This window comes from Musca vetustissima, unplaced genomic scaffold (genome assembly GCF_032173495.1).
Source record: "Musca vetustissima isolate MV318-11 ecotype Yass unplaced genomic scaffold, APGP_CSIRO_Mvet_v1 utg6013, whole genome shotgun sequence".
In the NCBI taxonomy this organism is placed as follows: domain Eukaryota; kingdom Metazoa; phylum Arthropoda; class Insecta; order Diptera; family Muscidae; genus Musca; species Musca vetustissima.
In genome coordinates, this window is record NW_026889308.1 from 622927 (window position 1) to 647712 (window position 24786).

At 32.9% G+C, this 24786-nt stretch overlaps 2 protein-coding genes across 2 annotated transcripts; one reads left to right on the forward strand and one right to left on the reverse strand.

Annotated features, from left to right (window-relative positions):
• Positions 1 to 1098: 1098 nt before the first annotated feature.
• Positions 1099 to 4028, forward strand: LOC133336998 (palmitoyltransferase ZDHHC15B). Its single transcript, XM_061545262.1, has 7 exons — positions 1099 to 1252; positions 1696 to 1817; positions 1878 to 1984; positions 2043 to 2280; positions 2346 to 2481; positions 2547 to 2676; positions 3854 to 4028. The coding sequence occupies exons 1-7, from the start codon at positions 1120 to 1122 to the stop codon at positions 3990 to 3992; spliced, it is 1005 nt and encodes a 334-aa protein (XP_061401246.1). The 5' UTR covers positions 1099 to 1119; the 3' UTR covers positions 3993 to 4028.
• A 6302-nt stretch (positions 4029 to 10330) lies between these two features.
• LOC133337025 (lysophospholipid acyltransferase 6) lies at positions 10331 to 19371 on the reverse strand. The gene is made up of 8 exons (XM_061545289.1): positions 19270 to 19371; positions 12529 to 12752; positions 12298 to 12466; positions 12071 to 12229; positions 11655 to 12002; positions 11364 to 11564; positions 11124 to 11255; positions 10331 to 11035 (listed from the first exon to the last, which is right to left on the reverse strand). Exons 1-8 carry the CDS (start codon positions 19369 to 19371, stop codon positions 10337 to 10339), a joined length of 2034 nt encoding a protein of 677 aa, XP_061401273.1. The 3' UTR covers positions 10331 to 10336.
• Between the last annotated feature and the right edge of the window lie 5415 nt (positions 19372 to 24786).

The following is a 24786-nucleotide window of genomic DNA, read 5'->3' on the forward strand; positions in this document are numbered from 1 at the left end:
ATCTGAAGAAGTCCTTAAACTACTGAAGGATCCAATGCTACCAACTAATTCAGATCAAAACTCGGATTCTGAATGTGATTAGTATTTAATAAGTAACGCCTAAATTTTGTAAAATATATATAGTTTAATGTTTTAGATATGTAATATTAACAATAATAAAGATATATATATAACAATAGTGTTTGGCCTTAACCCACTTTTTACCCTCCAAATGTTTCGGAATTTTTAAAAGAAGCTTCCATTTTAGGAGTACTATTAGTTATAACGAAAAATGTTGCTTATTATAAAATATTTCAATTGCTTCAAAATAGTAATTTTCACCTAAAAATTTAAGTTTTTTCTAAAAAAAAATCGGCGCTTAATGGGTTAATAAAAAAAATTGCCAAATTTTTTCATAAAATAATTAAAATTGTCCATCCAAATCTATTCTTATCCAAAATATCGATAAACATACAGTAAAACATCTACTTTGATTTTCTGCGCGCTAGATCTGCATTTTTTCCCACTGTGCATCAGCTGCGCTAAATGGACTACCTATTTATTGTGCCATGGATTTGATGTTGCAGTTTACGCATCAAACATTTTATTCGCTTCCTCTTTGGTGTTGTTTTCGTATTTCATAGTTCCTTTTTAATATGTTCTTAATACTCAGTGGCAACATTGCAAATTCTTAAACTTGTCTCAGTGGCAACATTGCCGCTTTTCATTTTCCTTATTTCGTATCTTGGTATTAAATATATTTAAAAAATATAATTATAATCAAATGAATAATTTAAAGTAAATATTAATCATTCGTACTTGCCTTTGGTACGAAATTGTATATGAGAGCTATATATCAGTATATCGATTGGCTTGTTCGTCCTAATGCTGAGAGGTGAGCCTTGTCGTTCGTGCATGACAATAACTTTGGAATTCTAGGCACTGGATATCTATTGGCAACAAATTATTTTCTCGTAATTCTATGAAGACCCATGTGCGCTGCATCTGAGCTTGGTTAAAATACGACAACATCTGCAAAGGCCGTCATTCAACTCGAACAGGTCAGGTCGGTGAATGGAAGACGTCCCACAATAAAGTAACAAAACATTTCGTCAGAATTTCACTGTCCAAAATCTGGACATGAGCAACTATGAGAGGAAGAAGGCCACGCCCTGTGCTGGCTGCATGCGAGCTATCAAGTGGATTCCAGTTATCTTCATAGCGTCAGTAATAGCATGGTCTTATTATGCCTATGTCGTGGAGCTATGTGTTAGTAAGTAAAACATGAACTCAAATTTATATACATGTCAAATGAAAAGAAGACGTGTCCTCATCTGCGGTAAGAAATGTTCCAGCATGATGTGTGGTGTAAAAGGAATTGTTGTTAATCCACCGACAACAAATACCACTCGTCGACGGTACACACATTGAGAAACATATAAGTAATCTATGTGCTATTAGTCATTAGTACGCACAACTCCTCTATTTTTCTATTTTTAAGATAACAAATATTCATACCTTTGACGATTGGTGAGGGTACCTATTTATAATATGAAATTGAATGGTTCAGTTTGGGTTTGGAATTGTGTAAAAGATGTGTATCTCGAAATATTTACATTTAGATATCAATGCACTGCATCGTAAATGCATTGAAAGGATGATTTTTTTGTTTTTGTTTATATAAACATTAAAATGAACTTCGAACATTATTTTCAGTGTCAATAGAAAATACGTTCGAGAAAGTGATTTTCCTAATATTCTACCACATTATATCGATTCTGTTCTTTTGGTCATATTGGAATACAGTGTTCACTCCGGTTGGTACTGTTCCGTCAAATGTAAGTGTGTTTGTAATAAATGTTATTGGAATTATTCCACAGTATTTCCTTTGAATTCAGTGGCGCATACCTGAAGCTGAAATCGAAAGACTTTTCAGAGCAGAAAATCAGGAGCAACAAAAAAGAGTTTTGGAATACTGCGCTCGAGATCTACCTGTAACGAATCGGTAAATATGTTCATTACACCATATTCACCTAGTTAATACTTGTTTTTTTTTCTATAAGCACACTGAATGGATCCGTGCGATTTTGCGACAAATGCAGAATAATCAAACCAGATCGATGTCATCACTGCAGTGTTTGTGGAACGTGTGTACTAAAGATGGACCACCATTGTCCATGGGTTAATAATTGTGTTAATTTCACCAATTATAAGTTTTTTGTACTATTTCTGGGATATGCGCTATTATACTGCCTTTATGTAGCTCTAACATCATTGGAATATTTCATTCGATTTTGGAAGGTAAACGACCAAAATAAGTGCTGATTTTTGAATTGAGATAAATCTTTATTTTTTTTTTGTAATAGGGTGAACTGTCTTCGGGAGGTATGGGCCGCTTTCACATACTATTTCTGTTCTTTGTATCGGTAATGTTTGCCATTAGCTTGGTTAGTTTATTCGGCTATCATATTTACCTCGTTTTAATGAACCGAACAACATTGGGTGTGTATTGAAATCAATAACGTGTACATTTTCAAATCTTGACTAATATATTTTCTTATTTCCAGAAGCATTCCGGGCACCCATATTTCGGGTTGGTGGTGCTGACAAGAATGGGTTCAATTTGGGCAAATTTGCCAATTTCCAGGAAGTTTTTGGAGATAATTGGAAACTTTGGTTCATACCCGTATACTCAAGGTGGGTGTCCAAAACTGAATTTGTTTATATATATATATATATATATATATGTGTGTGTAGTTCCTTGTCTCATTGGTTGGATTATGATTTAAAATGGTTATAGCTATTAACATTTGGGTTTTGGCAAATTAAAAACATTTACGAAATTTTTTATATGGCTAGTTAACCTTACTATCTACCTTGCCAGACTGAAACCTGCAATTAACTTGTATTTATATAGTGCTAAACATTGATCGTAATTAAGACAAACAAAAACAAAACAATACTAAGAATGCATTCAAAGCACAATTATGTGTTCATATTGGCAAATATTGTTTGAATGTGAACTAAAAACTGTATATAATATTTAATGCAAATCGCCATAAATTATTAATACTGACGTCACTTGTCAAAATGAATATTTATCAACATTTTTCTAATCTGTTCTTCATAGTGATGGTGATGGTCTACAGTATCCAACCGCAAATCACCATCATCATCAACAGGCCGAGATGCAACCAAATCCGATCTCGTACCATTCCATGGATGAGACACGCGTTAGAGAAGTGCTACCTGCAGATGCTTCAGATAAATTAATCAATTACGAGGCAAAAGTTCAAACAGAAGGACAGACTATGACAGGGCCAATTGAAGAGAATGTCCCCGAAAATAGCACAACTATACCCGTTGCCAACGGAAGTATCATTATCGATATGGGACACGATCAAACAGCAAAATTCAAGTTTGAAAGGAATGACATAGATGGCCAAAACGTGGCATGATAGTGTGCGCAGTGCCATCTATTTTATGTTTACAACTATAATTTGTATTTCAACCTATGCACATTTATTGTTAAGCTCAATCTTATATTTTCGAACAACCTAGTTATGTATAGTTAGTAATTTATAGCTTCTTTGCTTGCATTTAATATCTAGCATAGCATTATTTTTTAATTTTTAATAACTTCTACGTTGAGATGGTATGGCAATAATAAAAAAATACAATGCGGCAATTACATCTAAGAAATTTTTATTCCTATGTATTTCTTTTGTACCAGTTATAGTAAATATTTGTTATCGTAAATAAATTTTTATATATGTATGTAAATATGTGCGTCCAAATGTTTTTAATTTGCCATCAACAACATAATTGTGTATACTGCTGAACATGACCCAACAATTAATTTTTATATTTCCAGTTTCGGTGATGGTTTCAGCTACCCCATGCGAAACTTTGAAGAGGATGCCGAATCACTGTTGGGACATTCCGATACTCGCATCGAAATGGAGGAGGACGTGTTTCCGGAGACACGTTTTCACGATAGCATAATACCATAGTTAATATTTACCGAAGATAACGTGGCAACTTACTACATATAGAAAATGAACTTGGCGTACTCGCAACGTCATTTAGATAGAACAAATGAATCGTCGGATTAGTGAAATGAAGTAATTGTCATAACAAAGTTCAGAGCACACAATACACACATCATGTGTCGCAATAGAATTTGGTCCAATAATACACTTCATTTCTTCGGAAAGTTTCAGCTTGAAAAGGCTACATTCCAATCATAGTATTATGGCAGCTTTCTTTGTAAACTTGGAGGGACGTATGCCGACTTGTTATAATTTATATGCATTTTTCCTCCATTAAGATCTCTTAAGGGTACACACATTCATTCTTTATAACTGTAATTTTTTGTAAATTTATTCGAGTATACACTCAGTTTTTTCATATAGCAAATTTAATACTACGAATGGTTTTGTAGACTTTAGTATACGCGTGTGTATTTGACTTGTTACATATGGTAGTTGAAAATATTTTTCATTTGTGCTGTTTTTTGTAAAAGCTAGTTCGACCGCGAACAATGTACTGAGGCTTTATGCTAGAACATTCCCCGAACAATTCCAAGACACTTCGATGGTAGCCTATAAGTTTGCGACTATGTATATAATATGGATTAAGGAATATACTTATTCTATAGTGCAATAAGTGTAAATACAATTGTAGAACTTTACTCTTGATAGAACGAAACGATCACTCGTGCGCATTTATGTCATAGATTGAATATTAAGATTATTTTCGAAATTAGAAACTTTAAATTTGTTTAAATTTACATGATCAATGAAATGTATACCAGAGCTATTAAACAATTGTATTCTTATGTGTGGGTGTGTGTAGAAGTAGGACATACACTGGTGGCCAAACTAAAGCAACTAAAATGGCAAACTGAATAAATGTACTGTAACTTTTTTTAAAAATAAACTTATGGTGAAAGTTTTTTTCCAGAAATAAAAAGGTAATTTATTCACTGTTAAAAAAAAATATAAACACAATATATTAAAAAAAAAAATATATATATATACAGTAATGGTCACAGAATTAAAACATTTACTGTGAAAAAAAACATTTTGACCAGCCCTCAATTCGTTTGAAGTAATTTTGAAAATTTTTTAATTCAGAACACTTCGATATACAGCACTTAAGAGATTTAGTGTGAAAATAGAAAATTATTTCATGCAATTTTTCCATAAATAACGGTTTTTATGAAAATACATCGACTTTGAAGTGGCCATATAATTAAAACATTGTGTGGTATTGTTTACTTTACTGCATTTTTTGAAAATATTTTTAGAAAAGCTCTTTAATTTAGTTAAATTATGTAAACTAAGTAGCGATAAAATCATTTACAGATACAATTTTTTGAAAAAATCTGTAAAATCGATGAAAATTGCCAAAAATTTGTACAGTACACCTTACATTCAGATAATCACCCTTATTATAGAAAATAAAGGTCCGAATGCACCAGAAATTGCTAGAATTAGTAGAAAACAATAAATAATTCTCAAAATAAATAAATATTTGAAATAAAAACTCAAAAAATGGGTATTAACCTAAAGGAACGATTCAATTTCAATAGCCTTTACTGAAGAAGGCCGAAATATTTTTGCAGTATGTGAGAAAAAAATCGATTGATATTGGTATTTATTATATCAAATCGACTGTTCGAGTAGTGCAGAATGTATTTAATCAAAAAATATATCAGTTACAACAGAACGAACAGAGATCAACGTTTATGTTGACGAGTAAAGTTTTCTGGCATACAGCAGCATGATTGATGGTCAACTCATGACACTTAAAATCTATTGAACATGACAATATTTTTCCAAAATAATATTTTTTGAATCGAATAACTTCCACTTAATCTATTTTAGTATCAAGGAAGTAAACACATTTTTGGCAATTTTCATCGATTTTACAGATTTTTTCAAAAAATTTTATCTGTAAATGATTTTATCGGTACTTAGTTTACATAATTTAACTAAATTAAATAGCTTTTCTAAAAATATTTTCAAAAAATGCAGTAAAGTAAACAATACCACACAATGTTTTAATTATATGGCCACTTCAAAGTCGATGTATTTTCATAAAAACCGTTATTTATGGAAAAATTGCATGCAATAATTTTCTATTTTCACACTAAATCTCTTAAGTGCTGTATATCGAAGTGTTCCGAATTAAAAAATTTTCAAAAATACTTCAAACGAATTGAGGGCTGGTCAAAAAATGTTTACCACAGTAAATGTTTTAATTCTGTGACCACCACTGTATATATAAACTAAATTGACCAGATTTGTGTTTGGTCAAAACTTTTTGTGTTTTTCTTTTAAATAATAAACCCTTATTTTTGATTACGGCAACACACCTACGCGGTATTGATCCTTAGAAATATTAATCCTCGCATCCTGAAACTTTAGAAGAGGTTGTGTTTTTTTGTATCTGTTTTGATTTAGCTATCTATGATACTCCAAAATTTTTCCCATAGGATGAAGATCTGATAATTGTGTTGGCCATTATAAAACCCTGATTTTGGACTCCCGCAACATATCTTTGATATGTTTGGGTGTATGTTCGAGGTTATTGTCAAGCTTAAACACCCAAGCAAACGGTATATTTTCTTCAGCGGTGGAAACCAAAGGGGCTTCTCACACATTTGTATAATACCAATCCAATACCATTATTAACCCCTCCTCCATACTTCACAGTACCCTTGCAATACTGAAGCCTGAACCTTTAATTTTTTGAATTTTTTTTTTCGTTCCTGTGTCTTTAATATTAAACTTTAATTGATCCGAGTAAATAATATTTATCCACTAAGTCGAATTCCAATGAACATGAGCTTTAGCGAAAGCCAATCTTGCTTTCCGATTTTTCAGAACTAAGTGGACTTTCCGATGATATCCAGTCATATAACTGCTATCAATGCTTCTCCACGCCCTGTTCTTGAGGTTATATCCAACAATAACCCTCTCACCAATTTCGGTGAACTTTTAAATTGGTATTTTTTATTACTATTACAATTTGTTGATCAATACGAACTGATGTTCTTTTGCAGCCTCCCTCCTACCTATGAATCGAGAAATCACGGATCTATTTATGGAATATTTCTCCAAAATAATTTCCTGTGATAAATTATTTCCACAATCACTAGTAATTAGCTGTTATATATCGGTTTACTGTATTCGTTTCTAGCCATTTTTAAATTTTTTGGCAGTAAGTCAAAATTTAAATTAGAAAAATGTTATTGTAATAAAATACTTTTAAAAATGATCTTTAAGAATTCGAGCACATATAGCCTTGCGGATTGAAAACGAAAATAGATCGTACGTGTTTTTCTGAGCACGTACAAGTTGAAAAAGAACGCTGAAGTAATATTTAACGTGTTTTTACAATATTTATTTAAAAAATACAGTATTTACATTAGTTTTTATAGTAAAATTAAAGAAAATAAAAAGAGCTCCTTTTATCAAAAACAGCGCGTAACATTTTTGAGATCAATCTGGCAACTCAACCACTATATGATCAAAATAAAAATAGAATCTATAAAAAAATCTACTTTTAAGATTTCCTACAGTCCTTTTAATAATGTTTCTTGCAGATGTGTGCACTTAATTATATCGATGTTGACAAGATCCATGCTCCACTTCTTTATGGGGCGTCATCAAAAATGTTTCTAAAGCGTAACCCCTGTCTCCTAGAAGCCAACTATTTTGTATACCATTTCTAGCTGCACTCATATCTGGATCATGGCTGGATCCTGGTCTGCAGCTGTCCACAGCTTGCACACACTTTGTCTTCCAGGACTTTCATTACTCTCCACAATATTTTACATATTGTTGTGCGATCAACACTTATATTTAAATCATCACCAGAAATCTTAAGGTAGCTGCTAACTGCAGGCTTTCGGGAATGGTACCCTTGTGTATGAAAGGACCAACTTCTCTCAAAATATCCATAAACGCTTATTTTAACACGTTCCAGTATCATTAGACTTTTTCTGGTAGAAACCAGGGCAATTAATAAGCCAGCAGGCATATTTTTTCTTTATTTTCTTTTTAAACAAAGTGCAAATTCCAATGAAACATATGTTTTTTTATTGAACACATTTCGTAACATATTGAACACAGCTATGCTTTCGAGCCGCAATTTCGATCGAAATTGAGCACACCATTTTGCACAACATGGGAATTTAAAAAAGTATGGGAATTAAAAAACTCTCGGAACATGTCACATGGCCGATTATCTTTGCAATTTCAGTTGCATTAGTTTTGTCCACAAGTGTACAATTCTAACATTATTGCCACTAATAAATGTAGATTGTTTCAAAGGTATTTTAAAATGTAAAACGAATATTAATCATGAGTAAAAAACAGTGTTATCCTAAATGATGACTACTCACTTTTTTTAGATGGCTCATTGAGGTGTAAAAGCTAAAATATATTGAGAAGTCCACTAACACTAGACGACCTTATCGAATGTATTCCGCTTGCGACTGTGGAAATGCCTTCTACTGTGTGTTACGACGAGAAAAAAACTATTATGCGGTAAACATGAATAATATCATTTAATACATTGGTAGCATTCATTCACTCCAAAAGATTCTAAATTAATTTATATTCAGTTCGTCTTAAATGATATTATTCACAAAAGGACGCGATTTGTTAAGCATCCGCTTAACTAACACGTGTTTATCAAATTAGACGAAATTCTTCGTATACGAATATCCTATAAAGTCTTAGCGGGCCTACACAAAATATCAACTTATTGAAGCTGAACTCGATTTTTTAAAGTTTTTCTAGACTTTGTCTGATATATACTAAATAGAATGTGTTCTAGTTGGAGGGGAGTAAAGACTAAAAAAATTATCCATATATATTTTTCAAAATTGCTATATCACCCATATTTTATTAATATCTCTTATAACGACATAATTCGCGGAGCCCATGACCATCGTTATACGCGATTTCGACTTAGTCAAACAGAAACGAATCACATTTTGTCTTCTTACTTACCTCATCAACCGTTAACCGATATATTAAAACCCCATTTCTGATTCCATTCACAATTTCTTTATTAATACATAACACACATAATTTTCTTATTTGATGTGTTCCGTATTAGGATGTTATCTCAATTTCTTAATATTGTAAATTTAAAAGATAATCAAATTATATACTGTTCTCATTTTGCCCAATTACTTGCTTCGGCGTGGCGAACATAAATATGTATTACTATTATTTTTATTAGTATTAACCAGCTGTACTCTGCTTAAATAATACATTTAGTGTTCTCCGTTTGAAGTGTTAAAATTTTAGTGTTTGCTATTAATGATGCACAATTAAGGATTTCTCGTATGGTTGGGTGGTTAGGTCGCTTTTCTGGCTTTTGGTACACACATCATCACTGATCATTTGGTGGGCTTCTAATGTTTCCGTATTTCTGTTTCTGGACAATGTTGTGGAGGAAGAATTTGTTTACAAAAAAATAATAACAATCACAAACGATTCAGAAGACTTGAAACATCTAAAAGCAACTAACGTTTAACACATTTGTATATACTTTGGTGGAAGACCTATCAACATAGAACAAAAATTAATTTCGACAGTGTTTTGTGTGATTGCACACCATGCTACTTACATGGTATTGGAAGGATTGTGGCATATAATGTGACCTGTATATACAATTAAATAATAGTGTGTTCACAGTATGACAGAGTGGACGAATAACAACCAATTGATAAACACATAACTTTTAGAAGTATCGATACTAATGTGAAATCCTGAGTTTTCGCCAAAGTATGTTTATGCCATTCAAGTGTACGGATGGGTTATTACATACTTATTTCATACATATTTCATATTTAATTAAACAAAAAATGGCAAAGAGAAAAAGCAATAATTTTAATTTTCATTTCTTTTTTATATGCACGTATGTATATAGATTTATATATATATAAATATATGTGTATATATGAATGACAGTCGAATGGGATGAGGATTGGATGGAGAATAATATAGTTAGTGATGCAATGTACAATGATTTTTGTTTTTAAATAGGAACAGCTGTTTTATCTGGGGTAAACCTGTGCGCCCTTTGGTAAAACTTGTGCATAGGTGTCTTTAGAGCATATTAAGATGGGTAGGATGATGATAAAAATGATGATGGTGATAACATTTGAGCGTGTTTAGTGCTGCAATACATTTGACACACACTCTGGGTATTGTGTAAAATGAGCGTGAACAGTGTTAAGTTGTAATTATTTTTGATACATGTTCGCTGCTGCTGTCAAAACTGTCGTTATGTCGTCGATTCTGGTGGCGGCAGTGCGCTTTTACCACTACTATTTTGCATGGCCATTGCTAAGGACTGCTGGCAACACATTAGCCTGTTGTACGACGGCATTGATAACTTCGATTTCCTTTTTCAAGAAGGCAGCACCTTCCTCGGTCTGAGGCTTGCAGGTGGCTCCAGCTACAACATCGCTCATTGTAGAAGCCAGGGATGTACGTTTTCGTAACCCACTGGGAAGAGAGTCCCGCATCAAATCCTTTTTGAACTCGACGATTCCTGTTACCGTTTCTGTTACTGTCTTGTCTATAAATTCTTCAATGTTCTTTGTCTCTGCTTCAATCTTCTCCATTAATTTAGTCGACAGCTGATCCATTTCGCACTGATCATGAGGAACGGAAATGGCTTCCCTGGCTGGAGCAACAATAGGTAGCTGGGGCGGTTTGCTGATGTCGCTGCATTGAGGTATAATATTGCTTTGTTCTGACATGTAGGTATTTTGGGACGACACTAGGGCAGCTTCCATAAGTTGATGATCCTCATTGGACTGGCTGTTCGATTTGCACAAAACATCGTTTGCTGCCACTCTGAAAGGCTCCTTCGTCTCTGAAGTTTCAGAGATTTTAGTGGCTCTTTGCGTTTGTTGAGTCGATCGTTTTTCACCGCGTATGAATGTCGGCAAAACATAAATAGTCGTTAGTGCGATTATGTGAAGGCACAAATAAAACTTCAGGTACAATTGAATACTGCCCTGTTGAAGTGGAATTATACCGATAAAATAATAATTAGATTCTGACTTCTGTTAGGACCCAGTTCGCATGAAGGAAAAAACTACATACCATGAATTCAAGCAGGACAAACGGGAATGTTGTGTAGCCCATAACTATGCGAGTTGTTAGGCACGTAAGAATGTCATAGAACATGCGCGTCATTCGTGTTTGCTGGAATCGATGGCGGAACATACGTCGAGCCTGCAAAAACGAAATTCAAAATAATAAAATCTTTTTCGTATTATGTGATGTGCTTTGAGTCTAAAGAACACGTTTCCTCGCATACTCGTCGCATTTGTACGAACTTACCATACGCGCAGAGGTCACCATTAAAGCACCAGTTGCAAAAGTTAAATAATAGCCTGGGTAGAAACCGTGCCACACCGCACTCAAAGCAAATGTTAAAATTGTACCGTATTTCTTGGGCACGCGCTCATAAACTATGGTGCGCAACCATCTGTTTGTGCCACAATTCCAATTGTTGATGGCATCACGAATATTTGTCGCGAACTGAAAGTTCAACAGAAATAAATGACATCAACAATTCGCGAACATACCCATCAACAAATCTATCGGTTGTTATTGGCTGATATATCTCACCTCGAAGCCAAATACGTTTATATTAGAGATGAGATCCCAGTTGGCGTTGCCGTCCTTGTCATAACCCGTAAAGCCTAATCCTGAGTTATTTGCTATAGCATCGGCCAATAGCCATGCGTGATAATACTTAAAACGAGTTGTAGTGGTAGCCATCATGGCATACCAAATTTTGTATGTGATCGTGGTGTTCTCAACAAAATCGTCGTCCTTTAGATTTTTTATCGGGTACAATTTGACAAACCTCATGAAAATGAATGCACATATAAAGCTACCGATGACTTTCTTGACCACTGTTTTTACAGGCGACGGTTCCAAAACCATTTCGGCTTTCCCCTTATCGGACGATGCCTGTAAAAAAATACACCAACTCAACTATAATATATAACGTGCTACGAAAGAATCCAAATTACGTTTACGGCAGGTCTCAGATTATAGCCTTCAATGAAATCGATGTAGTCCTTATAGAACACCAATGGTCCAGCCATTAATCCTTGGAAATTCAAAACGTATGAAAAATACTCCAATGCCGTGGGCAACTTTTTGACCGCATGATACTGCTGTGCCTTGGTTAAATCCTGTTGGCAACATTGACAAATTTATGAGTCAAATAATTGTTTTAGAGTATTACTTTGGTTTATATTACCTTGGTTTGTCGTACAAATCCATCGTGAATGCTAAATGCCAAACTAGTAACTTTTTGCGTAATGATCATGAGAGGACCCGTTATGTCCAGGGAGCAGGAGCCATCGTCATAAATTTGTCGCAACACGTGTATTGTTAACAAATATGCCATAGCTACGACCATTACCGTCCTGCAAACAAAGTCATTTGCACTTGCGTGAGTACTACAAAGGACGGTCAGTAGTCATCTTACCTTTGGACAACTTTTGGGCTCTGCGTACGAATGGCAACATAGCATGCTGCCGGAAGACCAGCGATGTGTATAGCTTGTGGTCCGAAACAGAAATATCCAAATACCAAGCCAATGCTAAGTGCAACGATGTGTCGGACGTTGGAAGATACTTTGGAGGGATGGAGTGCCGATCTATAGAGCGATGCCAGGAAGATTGCGGATATTTGGCATATTAAGAAGTTGACCTGTAATATAAATAAATTAAAATAATTAAAGCTAATTTAAAAATAATTGAGATGAATTTTTTCATTCTCCTCAATCAGTAATACATTTTTCCAGAATGTTGTTCCAAGATGAGAGATACATTTTAGGCAATTGTGTACTGAGAATTTATAAATTCTGACTCAAGGTTTATTTGTAAGATTATTTTTAAGTCATTTCTTTCTCCATTACGCCTTAATAAGTATGTGAAACAATATTCGGTAGCATATAATTGCAGACGTAAGTCTGTTTATAACCACCTCTAAAAGTATGTATAAAAAAACACATATTATAAGGTTGACTATCGTTCACTTATATTTGAATATTTTCATTTTTGTATGAGCTAATAGGTATTATATTTTGTTCTATAAAAAACTTATACATGGTACAATACAAGGTAATTGTAAAACCCAGCTGATTTGTTTATAAAAGACACGTTTTTAAAAATAACCCAATAGGAGAATTTAGTACGAATAAAATTTGAAATTGTCCTTCATTATATATACTCCCGTATCCAATTTATTCAATCTGCCTGCTGGGAAAGTTTGAAGCAGTAGATTATTCGCAATTTCCAAAATTTTCATATGTGTCACTCATGAACTGGCAATGGCTCAATAAGAGAAAAGACGTGGAGGCGATAGAAATATAAATTTGATAGATTCATTCACGTTTTTCAATTTTATTTTGAGAATTCAAAAATATTAAATTTTTTAAAAAATAAATGCAAATTTTTCGATGGAATGAGGTAAACACTAGTATTACTTACCTTGCATTACTATTCCATGAAACTAAGTATTCAAAAATCTTCTTTTAAAATCCCATAAAGCTGATTTTAAAAAATCTAAAATTTCCCATAATGCTTATTTTAAAATCTCATTTAATATATAGTTTTTTTATGAATGTTATTTCTGCTAACATTTCGAACATACACGTTGTGGGGAACATTAATTTTTTATTATATAATCTCGTCAATGCATAGCAATATTTAATTTGTGTATGGATGCGTTGTTAGAACTTGTAGCTTTTGTTTTTCATCACTTGCGATTCATGGTTGGTTGTCGACATATTAGAAGGTGACCAATCTACCAAGGACTAATTTCATCTTGTGCTGCTTTTTTTCAAGTTGACTTAAAGTGTTCCATATTGCCTGCACTTGTGTTTACTATTGTGTCTATTTTTCCCTATAATGATGATAATATTTTCTAATTGCGCATATTTTCTGGCTTTAAGTACTTGCTAATAATTTTAATGATTAACTCAAAAAAGTAAAAATCTGTAAAATAAAATTTTAGTTTTAGTTTAGCAAAATTGATTTTTTGTTACTGATTCTCAACGTGATTCTTTACGTGATAATATAAATCATTGTTTTCTTCATTCTATGAGTGCTGTTGATCCTATTTAACTAAACTAATTTTTTGTTATATGAACTAATATATGCATTTGATATTGAAGTAATAAATGGTCTATTCCCGTACTGCAAAAATTTACTAGATTTTACTATTTTCTTCGATAGCATAAAGGAAAATTAGTTATCGTAGTAAAAAGTAGTAGATTCTTGCAGTACGGGAACAGACCAAAAATGTGTTAGGAATTTACAGTTCATTATTTTGTTTTATAAGCAAAAAAGATAACGTCCCCAAATAATTTATACTGTTTATTTACAAATTAATCGCAAAGATGTTGCTTTGTACATATGCATATTTGTGTTTCTGCATGGTGTATAATCTTTTAATTATGCATACACATGATTATCGACGTTGTAAGAGTAAACATAAGTAATTGCAATTGATATACATTTTAGAGTATTGAACTTATTTCACATAACTGGTCTTTTCCCGTACTGCAAGAATCTGCTAGTTTTTACTATTTCTGCCGATATCATAAAAGAACTAAATTGTTATCTTAGTAAAAAGTAGAAGATTCTTGCATTGCGGGAACAGACTAACTGTATGCATGTGTTTATTGGAAATACGTATGTAGATAATATGTACAATTTTCCCTCCCCTCAATATTACTATTGAGCGCAATGGGTAATAAGCGTTTCCAATGATATTTTTAAAAATAATTTAAAGTCATGACTCAATACGAATGAGGGCTATATATATACATATGTATATATATACATACATATATAGCCTACTATAGATAACATAGTCGATTTTGGAAGCCAGATAAAAACTTATGATGAGTCGACAATTCCCAAATTTTTCAATTTGGTAGAAGTGTGCACTTTTTTAGATAACGACAAGGTAATTATATACGTTACATTTCAACTTAAAATTTGATTAAAATATTATTTCACAATTATCCATTTCAACCTTTCCGAAACAAAACGCCAACTCTTTATCAAGCCCAAACTGTGTCCCGTCCTTTACTGCAAGAATCTGCTAATTTTTACTATTTTTTGATATCCAACACCGATAAACCAACCTGAAACTTAGTGGACTTTCATTTTTACAATATCATATAAACTGATGTTTTTTCTGCTTAACAGTTTTCATATGTGTCACTCATGAACTGGCAATGGCTCAATAAGAGAAAAGACGTGGAGGCGATAGAAATATAAATTTGATAGATTCATTCACGTTTTTCAATTTTATTTTGAGAATTCAAAAATATTAAATTTTTTAAAAAATAAATGCAAATTTTTCGATGGAATGAGGTAAACACTAGTATTACTTACCTTGCATTACTATTCCATGAAACTAGTATTCAAAAATCTTCTTTTAAAATCTCATAAAGCTGATTTTAAAAAATCTAAAATTTCCCATAATGCTTATTTTAAAATCTCATTTAATATATAGTTTTTTTATGAATGTGAATTAGCTCCAAATTTATTTCTGCTAACATTTCGAACATACACGTTGTGGGGAACATTAATTTTTTATTATATAATCTCGTCAATGCATAGCAATATTTAATTTGTGTATGGATGCGTTGTTAGAACTTGTAGCTTTTGTTTTTCATCACTTGCGATTCATGGTTGGTTGTCGACATATTAGAAGGTGACCATCTACCAAGGACTAATTTCATCTTGTGCTGCTTTTTTTCAAGTTGACTTAAAGTGTTCCATATTGCCTGCACTTGTGTTTACTATTGTGTCTATTTTTCCCTATAATGATGAGAATATTTTCTAATTGCGCATATTTTCTGGCTTTTAGTACTTGCTAATAATTTTAATGATTAACTCAAAAAAGTAAAAATCTGTAAAATAAAATTTTAGTTTTAGTTTAGCAAAATTGATTTTTTGTTACTGATTCTCAACGTGATTCTTTACGTGATAATATAAATCATTGTTTTCTTCATTCTATGAGTGCTGTTGATCCTTTTTAACTGAACTAATTTTTTGATATATGAACTAATATATGCATTTGATATTGAAGTAATAAATGGTCTATTCCCGTACTGCAAAAATTTACTAGATTTTACTATTTTCTTCGATAGCCTAAAGGAAAATTAGTTATCGTAGTAAAAAGTAGTAGATTCTTGCAGTACGGGAACAGACCAAAAATTTGTTAGGAATTTACAGTTCATTATTTTGTTTTATAAGGAAAAAAGATAACGTCCCCAAATAATTTATACTGTTTATTTACAAATTAATCGCAAAGATGTTGCTTTGTACATATGCAAATTTGTGTTTCTGCATGGTGTATAATCTTTTAATTATGCATAAACATGATTATCGACGTTGTAAGAGTAAACATAAGTAATTGCAATTGATATACATTTTAGAGTATTGAACTTATTTCACATAACTGGTCTTTTCCTGTACTGCAAGAATCTGCTAGTTTTTACTATTTCTGCCGATATCATAAAAGAACAAAATTGTTATCTTAGTAAAAAGTAGAAGATTCTTGCATTGCGGGAACAGACTAACTGTATGCATGTGTTTATTGGAAATACGTATGTAGATAATATGTACAATTTTCCCTCCCCTCAATATTACTATTGAGCGCAATGGGTAATAAGCGTTTCCAATGATATTTTTAAAAATAATTTAAAGACATGACTCAATACGAATGAGGGCTATATATATATACATACATATATAGTCTACTATAGATAACATAGTCGATTTTGGAAGCCAGATAAAAACTTATGATGAGTCGACAATTCCCAAATTTTTCAATTTGGTAGAAGTGTGCACTTTTTTAGATAACGACAAGGTAATTATATACGTTACATTTCAACTTAAAATTTGATTAAAATATTATTTCACAATTATCCATTTCAACCTTTCCGAAACAAAACGCCAACTCTTTATCAAGCCCAAACTGTGTCCCGTCCTTTACTGCAAGAATCTGCTAATTTTTACTATTTTTTGATATCCAACACCGATAAACCAACCTGAAACTTAGTGGACTTTCATTTTTACAATATCATATAAACTGATGTTTTTTCTGCTTAACAGTTTTTTATCTGATTTTTTTTTCATTGTCGAATATTAATTTTATGATGCTTGTAGGGGAAAAAATGTGTTCAAAGTTGACCCCCTCCCTCTCCCCTTTTAAAAATGGTGTTTGTGTATACTGTCTTTATCGTTTGAATTCAATTCACTTCTTATATGTGCCATTAGATTAATGTGTATATAATTGACAAAGACGACACAAAAAGCATAATACAAAATAAAAATGCAGCTTAAGAATATTATAAATAAAAGAGTTCATTGTCCCATTATTAGATATTATTATTCGGATCTCAACATTGCATTTTAAATGAACTACATACTAAAAATCTACTGCAGGCAAATGCTTTTGCGATGAGTTTCCTCACATACAATCCCCCATCGGTGCATATACCCGTTGCATGTTACATATATTATAAATTGTTATTCGTATCCCACACACACTTCACGTGTTAATTTTTTTTTTTTTTTTGGCAACAAATATATAAATTGTAGCACATAAACCGACAGCGTCAACAACTATCACGTGAGATACAAATATTCAATAATTTAAATACCGCATGAATATACCTTTGCCAAGGTCAGCGCTGTTTCAGGGATGTTACCATACTTCTAATATTGTAAATATTGCCAGATTACTGTACTACTTCAATAATAATTTTTAAGAATATTTTTTTCTTTTCTTTTTGTTTTTAAACTAAACACCATGCAGAGATTGATTCAGCAGACACCAGGGTTGGAACATTTTTACATGCAATTGAATTGACTATTTAAATCCTCTGAATTAAATAAATATTAGGTCTGTTCCAGAACTGGAAGGATCTACTAATTTTCACTACAATCACAATTTTTCCTTTATGATATCGAAAACAAATTTAGAAATTAGGGGATTCATGTAACAAGCTAAGTAAATTGACTTGAATATTTCGTTTACATCCTTACAGATTAGCTGAAATATCGAAGTTGTAATTGTAAGATTACATTATATTAAATGCGTTCTGGCATATATCTAAGCTTAACACCATAAGCCCTCATCCATCATTATGATGAAATAAACATTTAACGATATTCCCTACATGGTTTTTCGGAAGAATTCATGTGTAGTTCAAGTTCTTCAATAATTAGGGCTAATTTTCACAACTGCTAAAACAACTTCCAAAAAGATTCGATTCCCTTGCAAAAATTATATATTTTAGTATGCTATATTTTTATATAAAATACACCTATCATATATGTACATGTGTACTATTGTTGGAATTTTATATCTCTTGAATGTATATCTGCACGAAATGAATATGAAGAGAGGTTTATCTTTATATCATAGATCAACGTTCAACCCATATTGTTTTTAAAGCGATCTTTGCACTTATATGAAACTGGCAATGGAATAAATTGTGGAAATCAACATTGACAAGTCACGTGTCTCTATTTTCCAGACATGTTCGTGCAATCATATTACATATATATATATATATATATATATGGTCGGGCCATATACACATACTCTAAATTGGTAACGCATTACAAATTGAAACAAACCCAAATTCGAAATCGGGTCAATGTATTAGTATGATTATATTGAAATTATTTTAGTTTAGACGTTTTTGTATTTACCAACAACTCATCCGTATGACGTAATTCAAATTCATAAATGATATGCGTTAAACAAAAACGACGACAACAACAACAACTAAAATAAAATGAGTCGACAGTGAAATGATTTGTTTATTTTCAATTAAATACTACGGCAACCCGATTGCGTATGTATTGGCGTTGTATACAAATCAAGATCGTGGATCGTGGGACACTACATGGCCACACTGGGATGTATTCATAGCAGAATTTGACCTTTAAAGACATTATCAGCGATCCGCAAATACGCCGACAAATAATGGTCACACTGTTCTGTAGGATCTGATATAATCCTCAAACTAATTCAATACTACGAGTCTTGCAAGTAATTTGCAAGGGACATAGCCCAAACAAAGATTTGGGAATCGAATCAAAATAATCGTGTTATAGAGGTGAAACATTGAAACACTTCGTTAGATAATGAAATGTTTCCCCCCTTCAAAATACATATATTCCGCACTTACCAAATCAACGGATAGGCCACTGAGGTCAGCCAACCAGTTGAACGCCCGACTACCGCCATAATTCATGTTGTCTTGGTCCAATATTTTCGGAGTCTCCAACATTTCCGAGCCTAGTTTGCTTAATGTTTTCTGTTGCTGTTTCCTTAATATATATACGACGTTGTGGTCATCTGTGGGTCTATATTCAACACATTGAACACCAAACTGCGAACTGCGAACCAAGTTATTTTTCTACTTGTTATCTGCAAAACAAAAGAACACATATGTACGTCGAATCGGAAGTGCCTGACAGGAGCATATACAGATAAAGCAAACAATAAATTGTGCCCGTACGAACAAAAGGCAGACAGTTCTTAATTTGTTGTAATTTATTGCGCGTTATTTAGTTAAAATGACTGTTCTAAATATTTATCTCCGCGAATAATATGGTCATTATTATTAAAAAAAAGTAAAAAGTCGGGCTGATATCACACTACCGAAAAATATAACTATATTGTGCAATTGAATATTTTTAAATATTGCGTTTTTTACCGAAGTTAATCATTATCACAGGCTTGGTATTCTATCTCTCTTTCGTGTTTTGTTTTATTTGAGATTTTTTGTCTAATCGATTTCGATTCTGTGTCAGTTGTTCAGCCTGTTATTTACAATCGAAATAGGTATATGTAATTCGACTGATGTTTTTCTTTTTCGATTAATGTTATCGTTTTTGTTGCCAGTTTAAATCGTGATTTAGATTATGCCATGTTCTGACGGGCATCCGAACAACGTAGTTCGCTCTCAAAATTACGTACATGAATTAACCCGTTCATACAACACTATTCATAATTCATATCATCAGAGTTTTTTATTTCAAACTTTTTGTTTCTTGTTTTACACCAAAAAATGTAACATATTTTAGTTTTCCATTTTATCTGAAAATGTTGTTGTTTTTAATACATTTTTATATTTTCTCAATTCAAATGTCACATACCGTCACAAATAAAAATTTGGAGAATTTTTTTGTTTGAGTTGCCCCACATTTGTTTCTTGTTTTGTACGCTAATTAGAACCAAGGGAAAAGAAATGCATATTGCATTATGTAGAAAATAAAAATTACATCCTGCTGCATATATAAAAACTATACAATTTTTTACTTTTCATTCATGATTTTCAATTTTACTGAAAAAGTTTGAAAATTTCATAAATATTTTCAAACTGTCAAAATTAATTTATTTTCGATAAACACTCTCAATTGTTAGGGATGGGACAAATTTATTGGTTATTCAGAGAGTGATTCGAATTGAACAACGTACAAAAGTCGGTGTTCGCTCAGACAATTTTGTATGGGGAACTAAGTAATTCCTTCATAATTAAGGGTCGAACAACGAATGAGAGAGCGAACAACGCTCGTCTGTACATGGCATTAGGCAAGTTTTGTAGCGTTTTTGGTCTGTTCCCGTACTGCATGAATCTACTATTTTTTACTCCGATAACTCTTTTTTCCTTTATGATATCGAAGAAAATATTAAAATCGAATAGATTCTTGCATTACGGGAACAGACCATTTATTTTAAGTTTAAAGGGCTAAGCAGAATGTTCGCATTGAGCCATCCGTCGCGTTAACTGTTATCAAAAATACAATAACCACAAGGAAACGATAACACAAACGCATATCGTTTCATTGTGGTTGTTGTATTCTCGATAACATATAACGCGACGGATGGCTTAACGCGAGCATTCTGCTTAGCCCTTTACCCACTTTGACAGCTAATCAAGACATCAGCGGCGCTAAATGGACTACCTATTCATTGTGCCCGGGTCGATCTACATATCCCATTTGGATCGGACGTAATTTTTTGAGCTTAAAGATAATCAAATTTTTATTTTAAATTTTACTGGAAGATTCAACTTGGTAGGCATCAGCTTGCATTAATGATGCCTGCATATAGTGCAGCTAGATCATATAGTGCCAGACACAGTCGCATCAGCGACAAAATTCAATACGCCTATGTAACTAAAAAACGGACTTAGCACAGGATTGTTTTTGGTGTTGGTTTCTTTGCAAATTGCAAGAAGAAAAAGCCACCGCTATCAGAAATGTAAACAATGCAATGAGCATGTCTCGATAGTGGAGGATTTCTTAAAACTGGCCAACTTTTTATTATTGAACGAATTTGAAAATATGGAAAAGGCAAAAGCCAATGAAGACGAATTCACAATCCAAGAATGATTAATTTATTAACATTCAATGTGTGGTCTCTTTATGATAAAAGTAGAGAAATAGATTTCCAAAAAACGCTTTTTAACAATAACATCGATGTAGGATTTGTCCAAGAATGTCACCTACGAAGAAACAGAAAGACTAGAGTCGACGGATACAACGCTATTATTGACAACTCACCTATTGGAGTCGCCATTCTTATCAAAAAATCCATACAATACACGAAAATTGATATCAGGGATGTTAGTATAAACGTATGTATACTACAAATCGAAGCTTTGCAAAATTCAGTCCGCAGGAAATTTGCCCTTGGATCCCTATACGTTCCGGGAAATTGTTCTGCTCATCACTTAGAAGCTGATCTCGATAAAATCCTGCAAATATGTGCACAATTTGATGGATTTATACTGGGCGGAGATTTAAATTCCAGAAACCCAGAATGGGGTGATTCTGCTGAGAACTCCAATGGTAAAATTTTGAAGTCTTGGCTGCAATCCAATTCTTTAGATGTGGTTCGTGCCTGCGATGTGTCACCATCTTTTCCAAACGGGCTATCTTATCTAGATCATTTTCTGATTAACTCCAAATTACCAGATAATATTACACCAAATTTTTCAATTTCATCATTACCCACGTTTTCCGATCATTTCCCGCTGAAGCTATCAATCAAGATGAATTGTTCTGATCTAATATTAAATGTTCCCCAATCATATACTTCCTACAAAGACACAAACTGAGAAAATTTCCGAAGAGATTTTGATAATGCATCTCAATTAATTTTACATCTGCCAGAAACGAATCTCAATAACGACGAAATCGCTGGATTAATTGATGAATTCAACAGCTGTTTCAACTCCATTCACGATGCCCACACACAAAGTGTCACAATATGAAATGGCCTGTTTCCGCTTTCGGAAAGATCCAAAAAGCTATACAAATTGGCAAAAAGAATTAAAAAAGATATTTCACCGAACTGGAAATAGATTGATCAGTGAGTATCGCATAATATCAAAACAAATTCAGTTACTAAAAATTATTATAAAAGAGTCAATTAGAATTGAACAAGAAAAAATATTTAACAATCAACTACAAAATATCAAACCTGGTCCGTCCGCTTTTAAGGAAATCTATAAGTTTAGCAGCAGAAGGAAATCCCCCTTTTGTCAGCAATTGCATGTTGACAATAGCACTGTGTTCAACTCATCCAACTTATCCGAAATAGCAAATCAATTCCATCAATATTATTCGTCTTGCTTCCGTGAAACTGTTCCAGAATTCCGGGAGGAGGTTCTTTAATCTACAATTTCGTCATATCTCACATCCACTGTTCCACGAATCTATACTTTTGACAACCAATTTAACGCAATTTTAAATGACGATGATTATCATTTCACCAAACCTGAAAAATAAAGGAAATTATTCTAAGAATTAGTAATAAAAAATCAAGTGGTGATGATGGAATTTCGAATTTTGTTATACGCAAATTTCCCGACGGAGCTTTACGCATTTTAACATGTATTTTCAATAATTCCATCAACAATGTCTACTTTCCCAAAATTTGGAAGCTAGCTAAAATTGTCCCAAATGATTTCATTACTAATCCAATATCCAACTTTCAATTTGGGTTTCAGCGTATGCATTCCACACAACACGCTCTTCTAAAGTTCCACAACGACATTACAGCAAATTTGAGAAATCAAATCTGCACTGTAGCCATTTCGTTGGACATTTGATTCAGTCTGCCATAAAGGAATCATTTATAAATTGATAGACTTGGGCGTTGATCCATTCTTAGTCAAGATAATGCACAGTTATCTGTCTGTTCAAATTAAGAACGACAAGTCCATCCATGGTCCAGTAAACAGTGGAGTTCCTCAAGGAAGTGTTCTGGCTCCGTTCTTCTTCAATTTATTCCTTAATGATTTTCCTCACACCACGCTGACTCGAAAGCAATTCTGTATGCGGACGACTGTTTAATATATGCGCAAAACCGTTCCCCAGAACAAGCATTACATCAAGCGGAAGAACATTTGCACGTAATAAATCAATATTATAAAACGTGGGGTATATGTATTAATGCTTTAAAATCCCAGGCTATTTGCATACGAAATGCATCGGGGAAGTGCGCAAAACATGTGGTGCCACGGTAAAAGGTTAAGCAGAATGCTCGCGTTGAGCCATCCGTTGCGTTATGTGTTGTCGAAGTTGTTGTGCGCTGCGCTTCGGAGTTAAATATATTTTAACTTTTTGCGTGCGTTAACGCGATTACAAAAAACGCTCAACGCGAACATTCTGTTTAGCCCTTAAGGTACTACGAACGGCATTGGATGGTGTTAATATACCATTTCACTCAAGCATAAAATTTCTCGGAATTACTTTTGATAAGCTGCTGAAATTTAACACATATGTGAGATCTACAATAAACAGAGAAAGAAATATGAAAATCAAACGAAAATGTTTTCCAATACATACATTTACGACACCTCTGGAGTTGAACCATTGAGTTTTTATGCCCTTCACCTCCAAAAACGCTTCGTCGAGAAACTCCCATCTCACGATAACATATTTATGAATGAAATTTATGACAGAGACAAACATTTTATATGAGCATCATCTTCATATCTCTCCACAATTGGCATTTTAAATGAAATATTGGATCCGGTTCCAGACAGTACCACAGCACAGTTTTATATTAAAACAATATGTTGTTATTATTATTTATACCTGTGCAATCGAATCAACTGTGATATTTTATAAGTTCTTTTAATTCATTTACACTAGTTATGTTATTCCGAACAATTCATATTTTCTGTGATATATATATTTTAAGTTTCAATTTTTATATTTATATATTTTCACTTTATCTTAATTGACCACTCATTGTTAAATTCTTTTTCACACACTCTTTTGTTTACATTTGTAAACGCTCTGTTTATCATATTGAAGCAGACACAACATTGTTTTTGTTATGTAGTTTTTAAGATTATTTATTTTGGCAGACGTCAAATGCTCTGCCAGTAACCGTTTAGGCCGGTTACTGGCAGCCAGTTTCAGCCAATGGCTTTAACAAAAACAACAATTATGGCAAGCGTCTACGGTTAGAAGACAATACACCACCAACTGATGTAGACATATCGGGGTTCAAATATGATCCTAATAACCAGAACAGGTATGCAATGTTTGCAGATCTGGAATTTAAAAATATTCAACAAGCACCGCAAACCAATACCATTGATCCAAAAAATTCACCTCAATATTTTTATATAATATTAATGTCGTACGCCTAATTAAACAATTAGAGGATAAGTCGCCAC